At 38.5% G+C, this 27,087-nt stretch overlaps 1 protein-coding gene across 16 annotated transcripts in view; it reads right to left on the bottom strand.

The window, feature by feature from the left end:
• The window catches only part of CASK (calcium/calmodulin dependent serine protein kinase), a 191,271-nt gene that overhangs the window by 124,538 nt on the left and 39,646 nt on the right, over positions 1-27,087 (bottom strand). For all 16 annotated transcript variants that reach the window (XM_038145443.1, XM_038145469.1, XM_038145453.1 and 13 more), the window contains exon 2: positions 16,557-16,669. In XM_038145443.1, coding sequence (XP_038001371.1) covers positions 16,557-16,669 — 113 coding nt within the window. The remainder of the gene's footprint in view (positions 1-16,556; positions 16,670-27,087) is intronic.

Here is a 27,087-nt window from a genome sequence, read left to right as displayed (position 1 = left end):
TCTTCTTTTTCTAGTATACAGATATTCCTCACTACTATAACACACGTTCACTGTACTCACCTGATACAAGTTACAAAACCTTCAGCAATAACTGATCTTTGAGTTGAAGTTTGATCACTGTTTGAACAGGCAAAATCTGGTGGAGAATGGACTTGGACACTGAAATAACTCATCAGGATAGCATCAGATGAAAGAGTAAAAACCACTGACTTTCTATCATCTTTCAAGACCTAAGGAGCCATGGGGTTGCAACAGGATCCACGAGAGCCCTGCCCAGACAGGAGGCTCAGGCAAGGCCTAGAGCAGAGCTGGCTTGCTTGAACAAGCTTTCCTGAGTCCTGATCCCTGAAACACACAGTCCTTCTTGGAAACAGGTCAGGTGGAGAGGATGCCACCAAAGCCAGCTAGCAGATCTCAGAACACATTTCTAGGTCAGCTTTTATGCAAAAGCCTCCAGAGCAGATGAAAATGACAATTTACACCTCAGTAATTTAGGAACACAAACAAAACTGCTCCTCTGTCCCTCCCAGAGTGCTTCAGAGAACCAACAGCTAGCAAGATCTCCATTTACACAAACAAGTAACAACACATACCACATTGCAAAGAAAATTAATGTTACATCACTGTAGTCCTTAAAGCCTCTAAATCTCATCAGGAATTGGGCCCTTCTTCAGTCGGATCAACTTTTCCTATATGCAAATGTCAGAATGACATCAATTAACTAACTACTAACACAGCAAGACTGTCTGCTGCCAGACAGGCTCCATCCAACTATGAAAGGAACAAGATTCCTTAAGCTCTCACAGTCTCAGACAACTGCAGTGCAAAGTTCAATCTGTAGGGATACAAAGCCAGAATCTGATTCACAGAGAGAGGTAAGGAACTCTTACCTTCTCCTCATTAATTACAAGAAGGGCAAAACAAAACCATGCACAAGTGCACAACTATCCACCCAGTACCCACAAAACTTACGTGGAGCAAGAGTGGGGTGATGCAAAACTTAGAAGCTCTGTACCAACTGATACAGGAGGGCAGAATCTTCGAAGACATATGAAGCAAATCCTGAAATTTGCCTTATCTCAGCAAAGCCAGTGCTCCCATATTTATCAGTTCCTACTCGTTACAAGCAACCTCAGAACCAGACCAACTGTAATTGATTTCTGGTTTGGGCCAGCAGACAAACCAGGACAAGCACAAACACAGATTCAAACTGAGGCAACAAAGCATGTACAGGTACTGAAGGTCCAAGGCTTGTTACTCAGAAGAGTAATTGCAAATTCAGCAAAACAAAGGACTGCAGAATCCTCTTCACCTGGTACAACATTCTTCAGTGCAGCTACTTCTCTTGTGCAAATCCAGCCATCAGCTTGCAAGAGGCAAAGATGATAGTGAAGTGTAGTGCTGAGAGCAAGGGAGAATCAAGTTACTGCAGTGCCACATGAGGATACAGAATTGATTCAGGATATGAACCTGCCTTCCTATCAGCAAACAAGAGCATGACCAGCTCTAAAGCTCTGCTCTACACCATAACTTGCCTAAATGCTGACACAGAAGAGACACAATTTTATAAAGACACCTTCTCTTCCCGTCTGGGTTTATAACACTAAAGAAAACAATTTTTCTTGCAGCAGTTATTACTATATGGAAGACAGAAAAAGACCTCAAAATGTAAATTATTTTTGTAAAAAGAAAAAAACCCTCCATAATAGATATTAAAACATTATTTTCTTCCAAAGATCTTGGCACATGTAAGTGCCCTCAGTCCTCAGACCAGCATTTGCAAGGCAGATTAACGTGCCCTGAAGCTGTGAATAGCTTTGACTGTTACTGTACAGCCCATAATTCCTCAGTAGTTACTAAATACAACAGGGCCAAGGCAGAAGATTTGATTGTGTTACAAAACACAGAAGGATAAGCAATGAACAAAGCAGTGCCCTGCATCAGCAGAGCAAGTGACCAAGTTTTCACACAGGAGTGAAAAAGCCAATGAGTGGCCACTGGGATGGAGACCAGGGAGGGGGAGGGATGTTTTGCCTAAGCTTGAACGTGTTTGTTTCAATATCAGAATCAGGAATTAAAAGTTTGTTAACTGACAATTAATGAAATTGACTGGAATTCCCCCCAAATTAGTGAAGTCTTCATTTGGGTAAGTGATGGGAAAGAGGATGATGACACAACAGGAGTTGAATTACCTTTAGCAATCCAGAGTAAGAGGAGTTAGTCACACAGACAGACCACACCAGGACATGGCCAAAACAAGGAAATTGGTGGCAAAAAGCCTGGCAGCCCAGACCATTTCTAGAATGAGGTGCATATTTTCAAATCTTTAATTGGTATTTATTTGCTGACCAGTCCTACCAAGTAGACAGGAACACAAATAAGCTACTATTTTTTGCAGTTCTGGTAAGATTTGAGGCTTTCTCCTCTCCTTCCATTGTGTTACCCTGTGCATGCACTTTTTCCAGCTAGGGTACTTGTAGTTTAAGGCAAAAAAAAAAAACCAAACCAAAACCAAAACTCCAACAAAACCAGAACAATGCCTATGAGCTGTTTAGGAAAGAACTGAGGTATCAACCATGGCTATTTACAATACATGCTCCTAGAGTTCTTACTCCAACCCCAGACTACATTTCTGTCTTAAACAAAGTCACTGGTAGCCCTTGGAAGAAATGAAAATCTCTTCTGACCATCTCACACCAGTTTATCTCAGATTCCAGAATAATACATAGCACACAGGATTATCTTCCTCTAAAGGGAATATCAAAAGTCTCAACTGAACAAACTCAAACTATGTTTGCTTGTGCTTTCCCCCTTAACAGGATAATTCCTCTTCAACCCTAACAGGTTTCTAAATAAGGTGCATTTAAAAAAGGAAGCAAGCCAAACAAGCCAGTAAAGACTAGGAGACTTAGGGTGCAAGTTCTCTCTTAACTTTTCCCCCCAACCTGAATTAAAATAAATCAGCCCAAAGGTAAAAAAAGTGCCAAAGCAAACCCAAATGAAGCCACAGGAGTGCAGAGTAAAGAATGTGGAACGAAGAAATAGAGCTTTGCCTTCCCTTCAGCACCCGGGATCTGTTCAGTCCTCCTCAGGGGGAAGGGGAGGATGCAAAGCACCGATACTCACCCACACACTGCACAGACAGTGATATCCAATAGTCCTAGATGTTAACATCCTACATTTCCAGGGAACCCTAGCTCCTTTGCTGGTTTTCCCCTCTATCAGATAAGCTACTAAGAGGTGGAGATGGTTGGTGCCCTATCAGCCTGCAGCACAAGACTGGCTCTTGCAGAACTACAACATCAGAAATGAAAAGCATCTTTGCAAACCTGTCAGCCCCACTTGTCCAGCCCTGTTGCTGGAAACACAGGCTCCAGCTTGGAACAGCTTTTCAAAGAGAATGGAGGACACAAGAGGATACAGCAATGATAACCACTACAGACCTGAAAAGAAATGTGTAACATATACATATTGTAACAAATATTTTCGTGGCAGCAACTTGGATTCAAATCCTAATTTGATTTGGCAAAGGAAAAAAAAATCTACATTGCTCAGGCAAAGTAGTATTTCATAAGTCATTTTCACTCCTCATAATGCTATAAACTAAGGCAATATTTCAGTAAGACCTGCAACTGTAAATTGTCACTATATCACAGGCAATGTTAAAAGTGACAGACATTAAGAAATCTACAGTAACTGGTTCTGTCACAGTAGATAAAACTATATTTTTAAAATTTAACTTTATTTAGTCTTCTAAAGGAAATCAGGAAGCTTGGGGTTTAGACTGCTGAATGTGCTAGGAGCTTTCAGTGGAACTCAGAATATATCTATAAAGTGATTTTTTTAGTTATTTGAAGTATTAAAATTAAGTTCTCATTTAACTGCCTTAACAAATGCTAAGACACTCTGGAACAACAAATCATTACTTTTTAGCACCAGCCTCTTTTGCAACTGGGCTTTTCCTTCTACAGCAACTTCAAAAAACAGAAAAAAACCCTGACCACTGAATATTGTAGGGAAAAAGAAAGACATAGAACAAACCCCCTCCCCCAACCAAGAAACACACCATAAATCTTACTCATATGAAGTGATCTTAAAAAAACAACCTCTCATGCAAATCTGTGTCATAGATTTTAAGTAAACCAACCATAGATCACAGTGATTTTACTTACACTGCCAATTTACTCACTGTCACTGTGTGTATTTGTTGGTTGGATTCATATTAGGAAAGCAAATGCATACAATATATTCAGTGTGAGTAGCCTGTCCCTGGTAAATGTCATCATTAAAATAAATGGCTTGTAGCTGGAAAATGCCATGCCAGGAAGTGCTCAGTAACACACGGAGCTGTAACACAGAGCTGGTTAACACAGGTCTCTCTCCCAAACTTATGCTTATATACACGTAGTAGTTTTAAAACACAGAACCAGAAAAAAAATCAATGCAGTATTAAAGATAAAATTTAATTTATATAAAATATGTTCATTCAAGACTTTGTTAAGTGGATTTTTACCTAAAATATAACTGTATAGACAATAATTTATTGCTTGTACCTAAATTCTTTCACTCCATTAAAACAAATAATATACTGGAAGAAAACAGATGGTAGGGATGGTAGAACTCGAACATCAGATAAAAAGTCTTGAAGACAGATCTCCTCAGGACTTTCAGGTCTTAGACTTATTTAAATTTTCATGCTTCTCTTGACTACGCAGCTAAAAAGCTTCAGTATTCTACTGTGTATGTTAGCCAAGATATACATTTACAAGATAGTTTCCAAACACAAGTATTTCCATCTGCCTTCATATCAAGCAGACCTAATTGTTTCTCCTAATATTTGTCTCTTCTCAAAGATTTTCTTTACTCAAAAGGATTACAAATCTATTCTTTTTTCCCCTTTTGAAGCAACTCTTACCCTGGGAAACAACCACTGCTTGGCACTGTGTACAACTGGACTAAGCACTCTCCTACATAATGGCATACTATAGAGATCTCTCAGCTTCTACATATTTCATGTATTACTCATAAGTATTTGCTGATGCAGATGTTAGAATGAAAATTTCCGTGGAGATCAGTGTGCAGTTTCTACAACTGCAGGACAGATTGTGGCACTTTGTCACTGGTCTTCAGCTTCACCATTTCTTCCATGCTTAATTTTTCAGCTGGAAGAGCAGTTGGATCACAGGAGGATTATGCTGTGTCCATTTTATTATGAATATACAGATATATATATACACTACAGATCAAAAATGTGCCTCCCATTTTGAACTCTATAATTCTCACTCCCAACCAATTATTTAGGGGGTCCTTTAAGGTTCTCTAACACATCCTTACTGTTGCAAATTTCCATTGCCTATAGCTCAAAACCTTGTTCATCTCTAATCCCTTTAAAACACCAGTATGTGCAGAAAAGCTCCAAGAGGAATGTTTGTAGCTGACTGATGGGAAAATTGCCCAAGATTGTGACATCTCTACCACACTTAGCAGAAAACTCTGAACACTACAAAAGAATAGGGATCTGTGCATCAGAAACCATTAATCTTGCTTTTATAAAATAAATAAATATATAATATTTATAAATATTTAAATATTTATTTATTTAAATATTTATTAAAAAATAAATAAAAGAAATATTTTAGGCAAGATTTGCAAAGGACTGAAACTGTCCCAACCAAAACCAACACAACCGAAACACAGGGGTTTTACCCATGTCCTGCTGCTATGGCAGCATACAGGTTTGTCATTCTAACAGTGCTCTTGCACAAGGATCATTATTTATCATACCACAGTGACATATATTTTTAGATCCACAAAACAACAAACCCCAGCATTTAAGAGTCAAAAAAGATTCTCTCTGGATCAACGAATTAACAGAAACTGCAGCTCAGCTGCAATGAATTTTGAATTTTGTTGACTGCACAAACCAGAACAGAATACATGCTAGCACATCCAAACAGAAAATATTTGAAAATACAGCTGATGCTTATTATCTTCCTCCCCTGTGTTTGTAACCAGCCTGAATTCCAGCAAGCACAGCTAGAGCCTATTTCTGGATTATTGGCAAGAACTAGGATTCGTTAGATGAGTACAGAGTGTGTACAGAGACAGAAGTGTTTTGAATAGCATTTTAATTTTTCAGAACAGGAGTTGGACATACCTCATGAATTCTGCAGGAATTAAAGACAACAATGTTTAAGAATCAAGTCTTGAGAGTGTTTATAAAACAATTTTTTTTAAAAGTGTACTTCCAGATTTTTAAAAATAAATTTATTTAAGACTTTGCTTTGCAAAGAAGGTGACGAAACACACCTTTGTCATTTGGCTTATTGTATTGGTAAAAGCTCCAAGCATTGTTTACTGCTCTAGGATAGCTGGAGCAGGAATATCCTTCCTTATCCCTCCAACCTAAATTTATTTTTTAAATACATTTGCTTTACTCAAATTCTGTCTCAAACACTGAAGGATGCTGTAATCAAACCAGGGTTTAGAAAAGAAAAACATTAGGTTATGTGATACAACCTCATCTGCACACCCACAAAGGAGCACAGAGGAACAATGGCAGCTAGGGCAGGGGAGAGCCCAAATACTGCCCTGCTCAGGTGCTGCCAGGTGCTCACAGGAGAGCCACCAACCCATCAAAGCTATCAAGTGGAATCCCAGAATGGCTGAAGGGACCCTGTGGAGGTGATCTGGTCCAACCCCTCTGCTCAAGCAGGACCACCAAGACCTCACGGCCCAGGACTGTGCCCAGGCAGCTTTTGAGTATCTCCAAAAATCCACAACCCCCCCTGGACAACCTGTGCCAGTTGCTCTCACAGTTTAAAAGTGTTTCCTGGTGCTGAGGCTGAACCTCCTGTGTTTGTTTGTGCCACTGCCTCTGGTCCTGTCCCTGGGCACCACTGAGAAGAGCCTGGCTCTGACCTCTTTGCACCCATCAAAAAATCCCTCCTGAACCTTTCCTTCTCCAGGCTTAAACAGCCCTCCCAGCTTTTCCTCACAGATGTTTCAGTCCCTTCACCTTAGTGCCAGTCCTTTGCTGGGCTCTCTCTGGTACCTCCATGGGGATCTGGTACCTCTGGGGATCCCAGAACTGGAGCCAGCAGGGCAGTGTGGCCTCAGGAGTGCTGAGGAAGGGCAGGAGCACCTCCCTCCCTCCACCTGCTGCCAATACTCTGTCCAAGACATCCCAGGATACCACTGGCCCCTCTTGACCACAGGGGCTCATGGCTGGCTCCTGGTCACGTTGGTATCCACCAGGGCCAGCACAGGAGAGTCATCTGCTCTCCTCTCCCTCTCTTTGTTCACTCAAAGATTATCCTGAATGTCCTCTCAGTGATATTTCCAAGCTCTGTCAACACTTCTGGGTGCACATCTGTGTAAATACATTTAACAATTCATTATCCTCAGGTGCTTCAGGCCTGTTTCAGACTGGCACAACACTGAGCTCTCAGACATCTCTTTTGCTGGATACTTCACATATTAAAATACCAAATGCAAATACATAAGTCATCATACTCTCAAAACTGTCCTATGCATCCAACTAAATATTCAGTAAAGGGACAGACAAGGCTGAAATAGTATAAGATTTTAAAGTATTTTTTGAATAAGAGTGAAGCGCGCCTGTGATATTTTATTTCTGGGCAGAGCAAGGATTAGGCTCTTTAGAATCCTGCTCAGCTACAATCTTTCACACTTTTTGGGAGACATGATTTGCAAAGCAGAGTCACATTCAGAGCGCCTGACTGAGGATGCACCTGTAGCTGACTGGGATGAGCATTTCAATGACAGGCTTACCACTGGCAAAACCCCCAGAGAACAAACCTGGCACAGCTGTCTCTAAGACTTTTGTAAGCTATTCAGTACACCCACATGCATCATCCTGTTTGGAATAAGTAGTATTAACTGCAGCATACCTTTTCACTTCTGTGATTCATGCTGGATCACAAGCCCTATGTTTCTGCCAAATCTACTAAGAATTTAAAGCATTTTAAAGTTTAATTTTCAGCGAAACCTGCATTCTAAATGCTTGTGAGCTCCTGGGAACAGATGGGATTCAAACAGATTTCAAGGACCAACCAGATTTTGTCCAGTTGAGGTGATGTATAAACATCAGTCTTCACTGAAGTTTTCCTGAATTAGCAAATACCCTGTAACTCTTGAAATGACCAAAATGAGCATAAATTATGTTTATTTCCTTGAAAAATGGTTCAATATTATACACTACCAGAACAGATTCACTGGTTATTTCAGTAAAGATTCTAATCAAATGGTCCCTAAGCCCTGTATTATTATATGTACAAAGAGGAATTTAAGTGGTAAACTTTATTTCACTGAGTTAAATTACATGAGGTTTAAAGGAAAGTTTTCATATTAATATTTCTTGGCATTGGTCTTATTTTCTTGTTTACAAACGTGAGTATATTTTATTATTTCACATATATGGAAGTGTGATATAGAATCATAGGATAGTTTGGGTCGGAAAGGACCTCAGACCACGTAGTTCCAAACCCCCTGCCATGGGCAGGGACACCTCCCACTAGACCAGGTTGCTCAAAGCCCCATCAAACCTGGCCTTGAACACTTCTAGGCATGAGGCATCCAAAATTTCCCTGGGTAACTTGTTCTAGTGCCTCTCATATAAAGTGAGAAAAAAGATTACAGAGATGTTACTATAGGAGCACTTTTTAATCAATTATGATTACTTAAAAACCCCCAAACTAAATGCAGGTCAACTGAATACTCAGTTATGTAACAAAAATAACAGTTAAATATCTATTATCTGCTGCATAAATTCTGTTTAGTGCTAATTACATAATCATTTCCATTACTATATGTGTTCTAAGAATTCCAAGACACAGCAATTTTTTAATTAGCACTCTAATAAGTTATTCTTAGAATGAATATTTATTAAAATGGCAGTTAAATACACTTGATGAAATTGCATTCTGAAACCTGTAAAAGATACAATTTTTATTTATAAAGCTGGGAAATGTTGCCTGCACTTGCTGCTCAGCTGCATGACACCTTTCTCAAAAGCAGTCTCATGATAATGTCAGGCAAACATGTGGCAGCAAGTCCATGGCAGTTTCAGCCACTGGACACAGCAGTCATCTTTCACACTGCTGGCACCACAGTGAAACCAAGAGCAGAAGGACAAAGCTGTCAGAGTCAGCACGCAGCCAAGTAGCAAAGATTAAAAGAGAGGGAGGAAGAGGTGCACGCCTGCAGAGCCACTGTGTGTTCAGTGCTGTACTAAACCCAGAAAGTCAGATACATGTTAAAGGCAAGGGACTGAAGTCACACAGCAAACAAAGCTGTCCTTTTTCTGGAGACTGATTAAAAGGAATAAAGAACCAATTGCTTGAGACACATAAAAACTTAATTATCCTCCTTCTACTTAAGCAGCAGTGCATAAAAAAAATAGGTAAATATGCTTTTATGCTTTAAAGTGGGTGTAATAAATTCCAAAGCTATGCTTTCACTGCTGAAGATTGAAAAGAAAAATGTTTCACGAACACTGCTGTTAATATGCTTGCATCAGTATTTCCAGAAATTTTATGTTCTTGAAGTAAAGTAATACAATGTTGTTGATCTCTATAACTCTTTGCTTATGATCTGGATAATAGGCAGTATTTCATTAAAGAACATCATATTTGCTTCCTGGGATGAATAAAATTTGCATGTGTGACTCCAAATGAGGTCAAAACAATGATAATTTGGTCAGTGACACTTAGTATCCCACTCCTGGAAGCCTGTAGCTGGGCACAAGCCAGGAAATCCTAAAAAAAAAAAAAAAAAAGAAAAAAAAAAAAAAAAAAAGAGAAGACCCCTAATGCAAAATGCTGTATTTTACACTTAAAAGAAAAAAAAAAAACCAAACCAAAAACTGTGAAATGTGGCCCCAAGACTGAATTCTGTATTTACAACCAGAAAAACCTGAGCACTATTTGTGCAGTGAACTGACTTCCAGTAGCAAGGATGAAATGAGCCCTTAGAAAGAAACCCTTGTTAAGTGTTCATGCATTTCTGTGATCCTTTATATGGATCTGTTCTATGGTTAACATGCTGCCACACTAACAGAAGTGTCTGCTGGGGGAAAAGCCTGCTCCATCTCTTCTGTTACATTTCTGCATAGAAGTATTTAATTCTAATGACACTTTCTTTATGAAAGTCACAGCAGAGCTATTAAAGTTAGACATTTATGAAATTGGTACTCCTCATAGAAAGAACTGTATTTATAACCAAACCAGCTGACAGCTTCTCCAGAAAAACAAAGAGGAAACCCCAAATCCTTCATTACGTTAAAAGAAGCAAACCCCTCAGAAAGGCTCAGGTAACATTCCCAGGACCAAAACAGGACCAGTTCCTGGTCCTGGTCCTACCCCTTTGTGGAAGGAGGAGAACTGAGTAGGAACAATGCATTACCCAGGCAGAGTCTTGAAATTACAAACATCAAAAGTGACTTCAAGTATCGATCTTCAAGTCCTCCTGAGAGGCATAAATTACTACAGGTCCCTTTCATCATGACCCAGACATTCTTAAAAAAAAAAATCCTAAAAAGCATTATTTTTTATATTTGATTTTATATTACCACAGGTACATGATTAATTAAAATTCTTCCTACCTCTTTATCCCAACTTGCTTTATTGTTTGTACAGCCCACACAGAAACTATAGTGGTATTTGAAGTACCAGCAATATAAACTCCATGACAGTCAGACTAATTTTAAATCAGCAAGATTTTAGACAGTTTCTTTTCAAAATTCCACATTTGTGCATTTTCTTATGAACAGAGGTGTCACTAATACCATGTGATTTTTGTGGTGTGTAAAAAGATGCCTCAAACTCTTCACCACTGACACACACGCACTAGATGAATCTTCAAGAAAATTCCTGTGTAACAGTTATACCAGCAACACTACAGTCACTAAATACTTGGATTATGGCTTCTCATAGGGTTAAAATGGTAATTCAAAAGCAAAGGCAAGCTGGTACAGAGCTTTTCACTCTCTGAAATATCCTCATATTTTCTGCCTTCAATGAAATGAAATCTATAACAGTGCCTTCCTCCTGTTTTCATTAGATCACAGAAAAGCTGGTGGGAAATGACCTCTGATGGACATTGGGTACAACCCCCACTCAATGTGACATTATTGCACACACTGGGTCAGGACTGCTGTGATTTCATTGAGCAAACTCTTGAAAACCATGTCCAACCTGAACCTTCCAAGCAAGAATTCCTGCCATTTCCCTGTGTTCCAGCAGCTCCCACTCAAGGACAGCTTGGCTCTGACATTTTTGTAGTTGAAGACCACATTATAACACCCTCTCAGCCTCCTCTTCACCAGACCAAACAAACCCAGCTTCTTCAACTTCTCTTTGCCCATCATGTCCCGCAGGGTCCTGATTATCTTGTCCTTTGCAGGGACCTTTACAGCTCAAATTATGAAGCCCCAAACTGGGCACAAGAGTTCAGGTGTGGGCCTAAGAATGTCACACAGAAGGAAGCCACCTGCCCTTGATCTGTGAAATACAGTACAAAACAGAACTGACAACGACCAGAAATTCCAGATTAGTTGGTATTTCCAAATCAAAGGCAATGAGTCACTTGTTCTTTCTTCAAATCCAGTCTATATATGGTACAGTATCATGAAACATGATGACATACAGATTTGTAGTATTTTTTACTCAAAAGAGATGAGCTCAATGCTGACAGTACATTTTTTTCTGAGACCCTTGAAAACACGCAGGGAGGGAAGTGCAGAATCTTACAGATACTTTTGTGAAAAATAACTTATGATTCACTACAGCCTTCCAGTACCAAAAGCTAAAGATATTGTCATGCAATTTCACTATGAACTAGATAAAGTCTTTCGAAAACACTGCGTGACAAAAAGATTTTAAAAAAAGAAAGTCTAAATAAATTAAATAAATAAAAATAAGAAAACCAACAAGGGTAAGCTGTTTAATGAAATAAGCAGAACAAGAGTAAGGTCTCAACTTTAAGAAAATGTCCCACAATCTGAAAGTTAGTCAGGGATAAGATTTGTGGGCCCCTTTGTGGGGGGAAAAAACCCCACAAGACAACAACTAAAACACAACAAAACCCTCTGTTTTCATTCCGATGCCCCATTAAATAATTTTGGAATTCTTCTCCTAAAGTGGATGATCCATAGCAAGTTTTGATTCCCCTCTCTGTGCTAGAAGTAGTCCAAGAACAGTATTTAAAACACTGCTTTCTTGGCTACAATTTTGCTCTTTGTCACAGACAAAAGTTATTTTGCAGACTGTCTTCACAGCCTGCTTCCAGAAGAACCAGTATGGGTTCTGAAGGAAACCTCAACCTGTCCTTATCAGCTTATTCATTCAGCTTCCCAGCGGCCTGAATGCATACAAACCTGTATATCAACCACACACATCAGCCTAATAAATAAGGTGTAGAGTATTAGAAGGCTGGAGAAGAACTGGTAACCACTTTCTTTGTGAGGACATTTCTACAGAAAGGAACTACAGGTAAGAAAATCTAATATATGTTGAATTAAATTCTGAAAAAAAACTTCAATGCACTGTAAGCACAAAACACTGCCCTTTGAATTGCTTTAAAAAACTCTCAGCATGTTAAAAGAAAGCAATGTGGATTTAAGAAAAGACAAGTAATGTGTATTGGTTTCTAAGTAGTAAGGACTGATCACCATTCTGTCCCTGAGAAATGGTGCCTGTGTTAGAGAGGGTAACTAAAAATCAGACATGCAAGCTGTGCAGAGAAAAAAGACAAGAGAAAATGCAGGGGATGTGAAGAGAGCAGCAGAGGAAATGGACAGTCAAACTAAGATGTGAGCTGTAACAAACCCAAAAATATGCTTCTCACAGTTTTTTATACCAGAAGTTGTGAGTATAGCAACTAAGAGCTGTATTTGAAAATAAGTTTATTTACACCGATATATTCTTTTAGACCTCAACGAGTGTACTACTTCTGGCTTCTGAGAACATCAAGTACTCTTCCACATGGATTCTCTCAACTGAACAGTAAAAAAGAGACTCCTTCTAAAAATATTCAACCTTCACATTTTCTTATTTTTGATTTTTTGTATCTCTGTGATATGAGTGAACTGTAGTAGAATCTGTCAACATGTAAAACATTCAACATTAATCCAGCAGATCACGTGGCCACTTGAGCAGTGACAAGGTGTCAATAAACTTCATTAATATGGTTGAATTACAACACTACAGAGATTGATGATACACAATATGCAAGACCATGAATACTAATACATAAATCCAATAGAATTTAGCCTAGATTAGATTTGCTAGCTGTCAGGCATCGTTACATTGCATTAATTTTCCCTGCTATTATCAAACCACTCCAGAGATGCAGCAAGACACAAAAATCACTTGAGATGTCTGTGTCTACACATGCTGTGAGTATTGAGCAGCCTTATGGAAAGAACGCCATACCTGATAAAAGTTTGTCTTGTGGGCTAGTGGCTTCTCCATCATAGGCCACAAATGTCCACAATAACACCAATCAGCCTAGAGAAGCATTTCAGCTTGTTTTTGTTACCCTGGTAAGGAGATACCATTATTGTAAGGCACCAGTATGTATTTTTTTAAATGAATTGTTTAGAAAACAGTCCTTTTAAAACCTATTCAGTGCCCAGCTGTCTCACAGGTTAAAGAAATCAAAACTAGTTTTAAAAATGGTATGAAAACTAGTTTTAAATTATCTCCTTTTTAGCACAGTAATGCTATGCCTAATTTTTCTCCCTATGTAGAATTGCAACTATATTGGCCCACAGATTACACGTTGCTACAAATACCACAGGATCATCTAAGTTGGAATGGCCCTCTGGAGGTGACCTAGTCCAAAGTCTGGCTCCAAGCAGGTCAAAATAGACCAGGCAGCTCGGAGCCTTGGGCAATCCACTTCTGAGCATCTCTGAGGATGTTCTCCACGAGCTCTCTGTGCAATCAGGTGCAGATTTTTCTTTTCTTTGTCTCTAAATGGCATTTCTTCACATTGCAATTTGGCCTTTTGCACATGGCCTTTTGTCATTTCACTGTGTGCCCAAATCAAGAGATTGGCTCCATCTGCTCTATATCCTTTTATGAAGTAATTGAAGACAGCACCAAATCTCATCTCAGCCTCTCTTATTAAGGCTTGACCAACTCAGTCCATCTCTGCTGGACTCCTGCCAGCACATCCTTGCTTTTCTTGTACTGGAGAAACCAAGACTGCACACAGTGCTCCAGGTGTGGCCTCACAAGGGATGAACAGAGGGAACAATCACTTGCTTTGCCTTGCTGGCTGCGCCTCTGCAATGCTCTGCTCTGCAGTTGGCTGCCTTTGCCACAAGAGTACACTGCTGACAAACAAAAATGAACTTCTTACCCATAAACACATCATCCTACAGGGGCGTTTATGTAAAAGCACTCAAGAACAAAGACTTTTTAGATTTAATCTGAAAGCGTGGAGGCATATTGGGACCTTTAGCTCTAAGCACTCTAGATATATGTGAATTAATGGAAGGAATTGTCATCAGCTCCCTCACATGCAGAATGTCTTGTTCTCCCACTCCCAGCCTCAAAGAAAGACTGGAGGTGGAGAGTTGTGCAAAAATAACCTTCAAGAGCAAACTGAACTTGCAGAGGTCAAAACTTCAAGGTAAAGAGTATCTCCAAGGGTTAATCTTATCACTTCATTACAGCTCACACTTTAACACAGTTTACAAACACAGGTTCCTCACAGGTATATTTACTTCATACCAATACCACCATGGGGGCTGCCCACCAATGTGCTTAAGGAGTGCCACATCAGAAATAAACAAACAAACTAGGAACAAAAAAAACTTTAACCCCCCCCCCCCCCCTAGAACCTAGACAGAGGTGCAAAAAAACCACACAACTTAAAAACAAGCCAATGAAAAACAGAGGAAAAACAAAGAGTACAGAAGATGGAAAGAGTCTGTGAAAAATTCACATTCTTATGTAGAGGTAAGAACTTGTTCCATGCTCACTTACACATTTATGTGTCTTTGTGTCTTAATATTACAAATCTAAGGCATAACGATTCAAAACCTTTAAAAGAACCAGCCCCAAAATAACAAAAACATAGAAACCCAACCAACAATCAAAACCACAAAAAGAAACAAAGCACCACTAAACCCAGAAAATGTTTATGATCAAACCTCAATGATCTGCTACCTTGAATTAAAATTACAACAATACAACAAAAGTGGAATTAGAAAAAACCCAGACTTCTTAATACACTCCCAAGCCTATTCTCTAGACCCAGGCAGAAATTGCAAACCATCTACATTTATCCTTTTTTCAGTTAATCTATTATTACTGTTGGCTTTTCTTTTCCTCCTGATGAGTCCCTTCTCTTTTGCCTACAACTTTTCCCTTTCAGAAATTCTTCATGGCCTCAAAAGGTTGAATTTTACTGTCATGGAGCCAGAAAAGGTAATATTCCAAAGACAGAAATGTGTCCTATCATCAGCAGTTCAAATGAGGCTTAGAAAAAAAAGAATTTGGACACATTTTATTTAAAAGGTATCAAATCATTTTAATAAGCATTCAGTAGCTCAGAATGCAATGGTTTTTGTATAACTTGCCAAAACCATGATGGGGCTAATCAGAAGCTGAATATTGTGGAAAATGTGGATTATATTTTGTTATAGGACTAGAAAAAAGAAACAGCAATGCCATTATTAAATGAAAATATCTGGTGAAATTTGAAGCAAGACCTGTGATTGACCTTGTTAATCAAGCTAGTCATTAAGGCTCAAGATACTGTTTGTTATAAACACCAACAAAAGTCATTGATCCTTTTTTGTTGAAGTAGGGTTTACAAGGATTTCCATGGCATCAGTGGAACCCCCAAAAATTATTACTGTCCAAAAGAATATGATCTCCAGAAAAAATATACAGGATATGCAGAATTCAGCAAGTGTCATTCAGCTGGCAATGCTGTTCTCCATGCAGGGTAAAAGAAGAGCTTTATGCACACACAAGATGTGTATTCAACATAGATTGTTTTACTCTAAAGTAGGAAATATTAGAGAGTTATAGCCTTGTGTTTACACTGTAGCAATTCTGCACCGTTGCCTGTAATCCTGACCACATAAAAATATATTTTATATAACTTTGCACTTTAATAGCAAGTCTTCACCCATTTATAGCAAATTACTTGCTAAATCTAGACTAGTGTAACCAAAACTCATCTGTTCTTGCTTTATTTCCTGTGTATGCTTTTTTGACTCAGAACTACTTTTTTCTTTACAAAATTCACATTCTTAACACAAAAAAATCCAAACAAAAATAGAAATAGCTTAGACCTAACTATTTTTCTAGTATTTATGATCACCACTGAATATATGTAGAAACTACTAAAGATTAGAAATACAAGCCCTAAGCTAACTTTGAGATATACTAACTTGCCTTAAAACTTCTACAAAACATAAACCAGAAAGTATCATAAAGAGAGCAAACATAGGAAAGGGTGACAAATCAAAAAAAACCTGTCTGCTGGGAGTTTGTTTAATTATTAATTCTTACCTTCTGTGCTTAATCCAGGACTTGAAGTGAATTTTGCTACATCGACGATCTTCACAGCGAACTGCTGCCCCGTCTCCCTGTTGATGCATCGCCGCACGACGCTGAACGGCCCCCTGCAACACAGAGACCGGCCATGAAAAACCATCCTCCTCCTCCTCACTGGGCCACAATTCCCTTGCTTCTCAAAAAGGTTTTGATTCGTGCATTCAAGTGTGGTATTTACACAGGATATACCTCTCGTCCTTGCTGCCCATTAAATGTAAAATTATGGTTCCGACTACAGACTGGTGCAAAGAACATCACTGAGTTCTGTGTTTTCCTATATTAAAGACATTTCTCTTACTCTGCCCCTTTAGAAAGGCTATACTCTTAGACACCTTATGTAAAATGCAATTGACATCATCATTATTAAATTTTAAGTGGACCTTATTTAGATGCAAAATGCAAACGGGGGGAAATAGAGGTGAGAAAGCCATTCCTTCTTTCAGTCCTTATCTGAAGGGATAATGGACAACAACAAGAGTAAGAGAACTGTGAGCTGTTTCAGTTTGTCTGTTTTACACAAACTAGGTTTATTTCAAGTTTGGCACCACTAGATACAAACAACCTCCACTACAATACTTTGAAATTCCACAAAAACTCATGATTTTCTCTCATCTATGACACTTAGAGAATCCTGGAAGTTACAGATGAAAATATTAAAATTAGTTCAGACAAATGTCACTACTGCACTCAAAAAAAGAGTAGTTATTTTTTGAAATTGAAGTCACATTTGCCAAAACATCTGTTAGAACAATGACAACCTTTTAAAAACCACAAGCACAAATATGTATTTTTGGAAGCACCTTTTAGTAGATGACTTAAGTTTTTGATGCCTTAACCTCTAGTATAGAATCTTCTGTCCAATGTTAATAACAATTACAATCTGATAAACAGGGTATGTCAAGCTTTCAAACATGAAATGTTGGTATGTTATGAAAACAGAATAGGATTGTTTCAAGAAGGTACTACCTGTGGCAAATCAATCCTTTTTTACTGCTACTTATGTAATGACAGACACGTATGTGAGTTCTAAAGAAATCCATTCTGAAGTCTTCTCAAAAAGATGTGAGGGAAAAATTGAGGATGGAAAGAACCTTTGTTCAGAGTTTGTTTATTGAGTGAACATTCACCTGCTGAGTGAAATAAATGCTTTAATATAGCCTGAAAGAAAAATTCTTCCATTCAAACAATGAACTGGAAGTTAGCTGACACATTCCTGAGCAATGGGATTACAAAGCAACACCATTCTCAAAATAAAAGGTACCCTGAGGAGGCAGAAATGTCCCTCTGAGGGCACTTACAAACCTTAATAACTGGCTTTTGGTATTCCTTTACACACCAGATGATCTGAAGTGTGTAATCCATCACACTACCGAACCTGTACTCACATAGCTAAAATTCAGGTTTTGTACTCTTTCCACTTACAAAATACTCGCAAAGATTTCTTGAAATAGGATTATTTCTGACAGAGAACATGAATACCATAAGCAGTCAATGGATCCCAGTCTAAATATTCACAAGTAAGAAAGATATTTATTAACACAACTATGGACACGGGATGTACTCAGACAGAACAAGTTACTCAAGAAAATGCATGTTTGTTTTCTTTCTTTTTTCCTTGCTCCAAACACACAATGAAATCCCCCATATTGATGGCTATTTTCTCTTCTGAATCCACACCCCACTATTATTCAGTACTTGATCTTTTACCAAAAATGACCACAGGTATTTTTAAAAATATTACCAATTAAACCACTAACACACAGAAATCCACTTTCCTCATTAAATGAAAAAGGTTCAACTGACTTCACCTGGCATTGGAAGGATACAGCTATTGACTAAGAATCCTCCCTCCATGTTTCAAAAAGTGATCTTCTATGAAGGAGTTCCACTTTATACAGATCAGTGTCACTTTCTTATTCCAAATTTCTGCTTTCTCTTTTAGCATTCAAAGTAAAATTGCTTTAGAACAGTATCAATACATTTAGATTATGCTAATCTAAAAAGATTTCAAAACCTAAACCACAGCTTTGGAATAATGCCGGCAACAACTCCTTTCACTCCTAACTGTCATAAATCACTAGAAACTAAACATATTCAATTCAAATGATCCTTCTTCTTTTCATTGCCATTGTTCTTCCCCCCCACAAAGCCTTTCTGGATACACGAAATAATGCTTTTAACATATTCTGATATAGAAGAGTAGATCACTGCAGTGCAGACACCTCACAAGACCATATCCTTACTTGCAGGCAGATCCCCAAATTGTGTTAATTCACCCAAACTCTATGAATATCAGTAATTCTTGCTGTTGCCTGAGCTACTTTTTTATCTCCTGGTTTTGCCAAGCCTGGGCAGGAGAGCTTGCCCAGCCATCACAGTATGTGTATGTGCTCTGAGCAGGCAAAGAGGGTTGGAGGAATCATCAATCAAAAAGGAGCCTATAAACTGCAGTTCTGAGAGGATCAGATCTGTGTGTAACCCATCTTTATCTTGTACCACCATGCCCTGATTTCTTCTTCCATTATCTATTAACATTTTAAAATCCTGACTTGAGCAATTTCCTTCCTGCATATTAAATCTGAGACAAAAAATTTAGAGCATTTTATTCAGTTCTGTAACAAAAAAGGCACAGAGACACCCCTACAGTCTCAAAATTTATGGCCACATTGAAACTACACTATGATTAGAACAGAGGCTTCTCTGCTTGGATTGAGAAATGACAAAGACTCAACTAAATGAAATGTGCTGTAAAGCACAGAATACAAGAACTGGGGTTGGAACCAAATGATCTTTAAAGTCCTCTCCAAACCAATCCATTTTATGATTCTATTAATTCACTGACGCCCACAATTAACTCATTCTATTGAAACACTACAGAAATTTCATACAAAAATAAAAATACTTTTAAACACAACCCGAAGAAAGACTCAGCTGTTTACAAACCTCGGACTTCCAACTTTTTCAAAACACTCTCTCTGATACTCAAGCTACACACTGCCTCAAAACAGTGTTAAGACACCACATTAGATGAATGCATCCCATGACAATAGCATCACAACAAAAGCTTGTATAGTCCAATTTTAGGTAATTTTAAATCACTCACGAGACATGCCCTGATCAATTAAGCAGACACCATCACTTTCATGTGCCAAGTAACACAAAGGAACTTTTAAATAAATTATGGTTGCAGTTAGTCCTCTCCAGCTGCAATGGCACACAGCAAGTTTACAAATTAAGTTCTAACAGCTCACGGTGAAGCTGCATAACCTGAGTCAGAAAACGAGAATTCCTGTTTCCCAACACAAGAGATTGAAGCCTTATTTAGATGCTGAGTAACAAAATGTCTTTCAGCCCACCCTGAGTCTCAGCACTGAAACCACCCAGAGAGGAAAGGAACCACAATTCACCTCTCAGCTGAGATAAGGAGCTGCTCAACAGTTGTGCCTGCAGATGGGGAATGTGTATCACATCCTTGCTAAATGACAATTTCTAAAGCTCATTTTGCCAACCCTGCAGCTCAAATTTTACAGACAGAGGTGACACAGACTGGGGAAGGAACAACTGTGACCCCAGACACAGAGTATCAAAGCTGTCAGAGATAGATAAGACAGCTTATTTATTTAGAGTAACTGAGTTAAATTGTATAAGACTTTATTTTCTAAGTGATATAAACTGTAATCCTATAATGTGTTTTATATTTCATTTCTCTCTGTGCTACCTTTAACAGACATAACCCAAGTTTGCAAAATCTTTCCCTGAAGTCAGCTGGCACACCAGAGAGTACAGCAGCTCAAATACGAGGATCCTTAAAACATGCAAGCAAGCAGCAAGGAGAGATGATTTCTTCACTGATATTTTATCAAGGTTGGCAGCAGCACACTCCAGCACCTGGAACACTTGGTGTCCCACCTACAGTGTATGCCAAAATCCAAAATGTATGAACTTCAACTGAAGCTGGGATGCATGATGGGTTCTGCTGTCGTATGCAGATGGAAATCCAAGTGTTAGTGAGTACATATAGGCCAGAAAGTGTGGATTGAAATGCTAAAGAGGCTGTCTCATGTCTTTTCATTAGTCCAAAACTTCAAATTAGCAAAGCAGGCCTGATGTACCTTAACCCTAGTGAAACTATTTTCTGATGGTAACTTTACAGTCTAGCACAGAGCAGTTCATTTTAGATCAGCTAGACACAAACTTGAAAAAAATCAATTATTAATTACTCTGTCCTTCAGGAGAACGACACCCGAATAAGAATAAAACCCTAAAACTTTGATAACATCAAAGCCTTTTTTATCATCTCCTTCACTTTAAATTATTTTACTTTGTGTGTCATTGGGACTTCAAGGACAACGATCATAAACCGATATATTGCAAACTCTCTTTTTATACAACAATCTTGTCAGTTCATCTGTCTGTCTCCTTTCCTTCTATCCCTCCCTGGTGGTCTGCAAGAAGAACTGGTTGTGGTTGGAATATACCACAGCCTGTTGCCTTCCCACATTCCTCAAGGACACGAGCTGACCAGTGGGAATGGAATTTCTGTAAAGAAACTTCCGGAACCCCTTTGCTTCAGAGCCTCAAAAATTTGAGATTTTAGATCATATCAGACCATCACAAACTTGCTCAACATCTCTTCCAAGTGATTTTTTGAGGAACTTAATATAAAACAAGGTGTTTTGGCTCTCCAATTATTTTTCATGAAGTTAAAAAAAAAGAAACACACGTTGAACATTTTGACAGAAAAAAAGCTCCAAATAATGAGCAATATCTCCTCCATTGAACAGAGTGCTTCTTTAAACAGGACCTTCCATTTAGAAGAAAAAGGCTTGGGACTCCTTTTCCTTATTTAACAGGATTTAATAGTTAAGAACTTGAAACATGCAACACAGGTCTTAAAGTCACCTTAATTCAACATTTTAGATCAAGTGTTTAGATCAAGATCAGTGTTTTCTAAAAAGGGTTTTGTCAGTTTGTTGCAATAAGATATCATACCAGTATACACATAAAAAAAGACATTTCTACCCAATTATTTTTTCTTTTTTATTTAAAGGTTCTACATTTGCTTACCTAAGCAGCAAACACTGCTTTGCACTAACGTGGTTAATACTTTCAAAACAACTGTATTCAAATTGATGAAAATTATTGAGAAGAAACAATTTGCTACTACATTTAAAGAGACAGACCTTTTCCCCTCTTTACTCATTGACAAAATTTATAACATATATTGTTCTTTAACTTTCCCTTTGCCTTCTATTGGACCTCTTTCAAAAATTAAGTATTCTCAGAATTAATTAAACCTCCAATTAGTCACTGTATCAGCTCATTTACACATGGCACTGCAGCTTAAAATAGTGATTGAACCTTTCTGTCAAATAGCATTTCAGATTAGAGGGCATCCACATTTAGAGAGTCATCACTGGCAATGCTGGGTTGACACTTTTTGTTTTATTCTCAAAGGAAAATTAAAAATAATGCATTAGGATGACTATGGCACAGAAGAACATTTGGGTTGAAGATGTGATACTTTGAAAAATTAGATATCCCAGTACAAGCCAAGAAACTGAGTTCCCAGACAGCAGTATTTCTATCACATTCTATCAATTTCTACTTTTCAACAGCTCACATCTTTGAAACCAAGTCTATGTTTAAACTTGGCTTTAGGGTGAAACCTACCAAGAACAAAGGACAAGACAGCAGTTCACTGGATCTCATCCCAATATGAATACATAGTAATAGATACTTTCTAATATTAATCCAAGAGGAAAAAGAAAAAGAATACTTAATATCAAATCTTAACCACTGCTTTCCATCCACAAGAAAACCAGAGAAGGAGCAGTACTCCAGTGCTTATGAAAGAGAAATACTCCCCAAGAAAACACAGGGTATGCTTGGAATTCATGCAGCAAAAATTCAAATGAAGAAAAAATATTTGCCTTCAATTTTAGAGATCTTCTGAAGTAGTTCAGAAGTGCGTTTCCACGGTTTTGTCAGCATGAAAGCAAAATACAGGCCAAAAGAGATTTCTTCTGCTGTCCTGTCTTCCATATCTCCAAGCTAAAAGGGGGATAAGATATCCTTAAATGATCAGCCACCTCGACGAATAAAATGGTAAGTTTGTCGTCTGAGTTTTCTTCTTATCAAGCAAAAAAATCACAACCATTGTATCAGTCACTCTATAGATCTACTAAATCTCTTAGGCATACATACATTACAAACAGATGCTGGTATGTAAAAATATCTTTAACATATCTATAGTTTGTAAACAACTCTTCTTTTACACTGACTAGCTGGGATATTGAGGAGATGGGAAAGGAAGAACATTGACATAAGATACACACTAAATTTGCTATTCTATTACCATGAAATAAATATTTCAGCACCAGGCACCTGCAACATTCTTCATACACAAAGGATTCAGAAAGTGTTTTTATGTTCACATATACTTCATTTTCTGAATTCCACAATTACCTGTTAACATTGACCTTAGCCTTGTCAATTCTCCTATTTTATTCATAGAGTCACAAAAGGGTTTAAGCTGGAGGGTACTTCTGAAGGGATGTGCTTAATACATTTTATCAGAACATGTACTTGTTGCTATCAAAAATGATACTTCTGTGGTTTTTGTTTTGTTTTTTTAAGAAAACAAACTCTCCCTCTTCAAAAACAAGCATCTTCAAATAATTATTTACCTCAACATACAGACAAGCAAAATCTGTTTTCAATAAACATTGCAGTAAGAGGTTTCATGGTCTTAAAAGAATTGCTCTGAACCCTGCAGCTGTGGCAGGTTCAGAAATAGGAAATGCACTTTGTCAAGGCCCTTTGGACAAAGATCCAACAGGAGCTGCTGGGTGGCTTCCCAGGGGCCACATGGCCCACACAGGAGGTCACAGCACAGCTCTCAAGGACGGGGCTGGCTGGCACTGAAGTGTGGGGACTGCTCCAAACAGAAGCAACAGCTACTGACAGAGAGCAGTCCTTCAAGAGCCCATCCTCAAACCCTCCCTTCCTATTCTTCAACTCATTAAAGGTCATTTCCTAGCAAAGTGTCAAGACCTCAAACTCAAGTAGAATTTCTTAAGGAGTTCAGGCTCTTGGCTCCACAGATTCCTTTTTTAGCTCATTTCTTCCTTGAGAGCATGTTTCCAATGATTCACTGCTAATTTGCTTTTGCTGCAAGATTACACACTGGACACTCTTTTCACTTTCCTAGAACAGCACATAGGTCCAAAGCTATGATTCCAGAATTAATCTTCAACGAAGTGACTGATTCCCATTTCCAGATGGATGAAAGAAGGAACAAAAATGATTTTTGGGCATGTATGTACTAAGCATACACAGGTAAATGACGAGACATTTTACTAAAGTATAAATAATTATCAGGATCTCAGAAAATGGAACCTTCCAATAAGGTTTTTCTGACTAGTTTTTTAACTCTTAGTACAAAAAAAAAAATCAAAATTGGTTCATTAAGCTGAAATGAAACATTCTGCCCCATCAGCAATAAAGAACTCGAGAAACTGATGATGAATATAACTTTCTCTCTGGTTCACCTTGAGGTAGATGAGAATCTATAGCTCACACAAGAAGTGATTTTGGGTCAGTGAAGACTGGTAATCAAAGCACAGGTTCTAGTACTTGAACAGGAGAGGGGAGAAATAAGGAGAGCTTTGACCACTGTTATATTTCCACTGTGAGCATTGGAATAAATTCATAGAATCAAAATCTTCAAAATTTTATTTTTACACTCAAACATCCTGTAAGACTTCATAAAAAAGCACAAGATGCCAGCAGCTGAATCAAAAGCATCAGCTCAAGAGTGTTCAGAAAAACTGATGCTGTTCTCCTGGCAGACTCCTTTAATATGTGACCAAGTGTTTTGCCTGTTTCTCTTCCTTGTGAAGAAAAAGAACAGAAGATCAGGAGGAAGTGAACGAAAACAGAAAAAAAAAAGCAGAACTACTTTGGGTATTAAATCATTCAACAGTGAGGAGAAAAGCAGCAAGAATGAACAAATGTGTCAGAAAAAGCACTTCAATTACAGGAACAAAAGAGAGTATATTAAAACTAACAGCTTTGCCTTCAAAAGAAGAGATGTTGCAGAGCACCTTCAGGCTCAGCTCATCAGATAGAGATGATGATCACTATTTTCCTCTTTTTTCATTCAGGGAACTTTTTTCTCCCATTCATGTGTACCACAGCCTTGTTCCATCCCAGGCTGTGGCCTCACCAGCATTTCTTCAGCAGAGCACTGGCCAAGCCAGCAGCCCCTCTGGCTACTGCATCATCCCAGAACAGCCTGGGCATGACTACACTCAACCAAATCAAAGGAGAAACTAAAACTGCCCAAGATACCCCAGACAAACCAATTCTCCCTTTTTTTACTGTGTTGTTTTCCAGCCAGGGCAGATGGTTGGTTTGGCTTAAAGCATAGGTGTGCAAAGAGCTGTGTCCAGATAGTCAGAGCCAGGAGGAAACAGCTGGGACAGGACTGCTCAAGCAGCACTGCTGCTGCTAAAGCTGAGCCTTGTCTCAGCCCACAATGACCCTACAAGGGTCCTGCAGCCCCCTACAGCACCTGCACCACTCCTTTACACCTGCACTCGTGCAATGAAGCGAAGGAACTGATCTGACAGCCTCGGGTAAATCCTCACCCAGCTGCCTCCACTGTGTTATCTGTGCTGCAACTACAACTGGCTTTGCACACAGCATACACAGCAAGATGAGTAATAAAAATAGGAATATGTCAGTCACCACTGTTGTCAAAAACTCCTTCATGAAATTACACCCTCAGGTGAATGCAGATGCATTAACCACTCCCTACACCATCTCTCCCCCTGCATTCTGGTTATATTTCAGAGTTCCCCTTTATGACTTTTAATGTCCACTTTAAATCTATCAGTCCTAAAAAAATTGAGCTTACATACTATTTCCTCTACTCTCTCTCATAGATCAATGCAAGCCTTACAAAACACTTTTATTTTATAATGACAGGATCTCTCATTTCAGAGTCTCTTCCTAGAGCCTGTTCCACTTCTCATTTTTCTTAACAAAAGAAACCAGAACCGTGAGTAGAACTCCAGATGAGGTCTTAGCAAGAGTTTTGCACAATGCTAACAATATTTTCTTCTCTGCTGGAAATACTGTGCTTGGTACACAGTCCTGTGCTTGCCTTGTTGACACACAGATCATTGAGCCACCTACTATAGCTGTGTTCTGCTGAGTTGCTGACACTCAACCAGCCTCAAGCCCACCCCACAGGCTGTTACTGCTTTTTCCATTCTCAAGTGGCGAGTCCTCTTTTAGAAGTTCATAATTTCCACTACTCAAGTCCTTTCTGGATGGTGTCCAGGTCCTCCTCTGCATTGTCCTCAAATGTTGCATTGCAAGAAGGATACTTAAACTGTAATAGCACAGTCCAATTTAGCATTTTTTAATTTTAAAATAACCTGACAGACATCTAATCCAAAACTGGCCAGTGACAAACCTTCATTTTTACACTATTTCTTCTCTGAATGCCCTATGTTCATTTCTTCTTTAATCCAATACAGACTACTTAGATTTATCATATTGCTATCCTTCTGTTTGTTTTAAAAAATGCCAGCAACTCAAAGTACAAGAGGGAAGTCAGAGAGAAGCACTGGAAGATCTGATTCACAGAAGTGTTTTTCTCATTGCTTGAAATACACCAGCACTAGTTCAGCTGCCCCAACACTACTGCCTTACAAAATCAGAAGCTTCCTACAGGTTCATTACAAAAGACAAAGGTGCTTCTAACTTGCAGAGGCCACTACAGATGCAGAGAAGAAACTCCACATTTTTAATGGAAATAAATAATTGTTATTATGTCTGTGGCAACATATGACAGTACCTCAAAACTGCAAATATATCACCTTTATATTGTATTATATGCAAAAAAATCAGTGCTTTTTTAAGGGCCTCTCTGTTTCCAGTATTTGACTAACAACAAAACTCCCATTTAATCTGCTAGCACTACACAGTAAAGTCTGAAACCTGAAAAACAGCAATGGTCAAACAAAATAATATTTTCATAACACACACACACACACACACAGAGAGCTAAACAGAATTTACTCTGACAGCCAGTTCAATCAAAATTGCTTTCTGTGTAGCTCAGTATTAATTCTTATTAAAAAAAAAAAAAAGCAAACAACAAAAGCAAACCAAAACCAACAACTCAGTTCAGTCTGGCTGTCACTAACAATCCCAGGCTCAGGGATATTTCTATGTGCATACCAATTCACAAGACCCTTTGGAAGCAATAAAGAGAAGTTACTGAGGCCAGTAAGAGAAACCAAGTTTCTAAGCGAGGAAGTTCTCCATTGCAGCACTGATAGTAAAGCCAAATTATCTGAAACATCTTGATGCAGACAGACTTTCCTGTACTTCTTACAAGAGTGTGGCCTCTGAACTGCCAAACACATTCATGTGCTAGGAAAAGTATCCTGAAAAGAAAGTCTGTCTT

Source organism: Motacilla alba, chromosome 1 (genome assembly GCF_015832195.1).
Source record: "Motacilla alba alba isolate MOTALB_02 chromosome 1, Motacilla_alba_V1.0_pri, whole genome shotgun sequence".
Lineage (NCBI taxonomy): Eukaryota > Metazoa > Chordata > Aves > Passeriformes > Motacillidae > Motacilla > Motacilla alba.
This window is presented reverse-complemented; position numbering and strand designations above follow the sequence as displayed.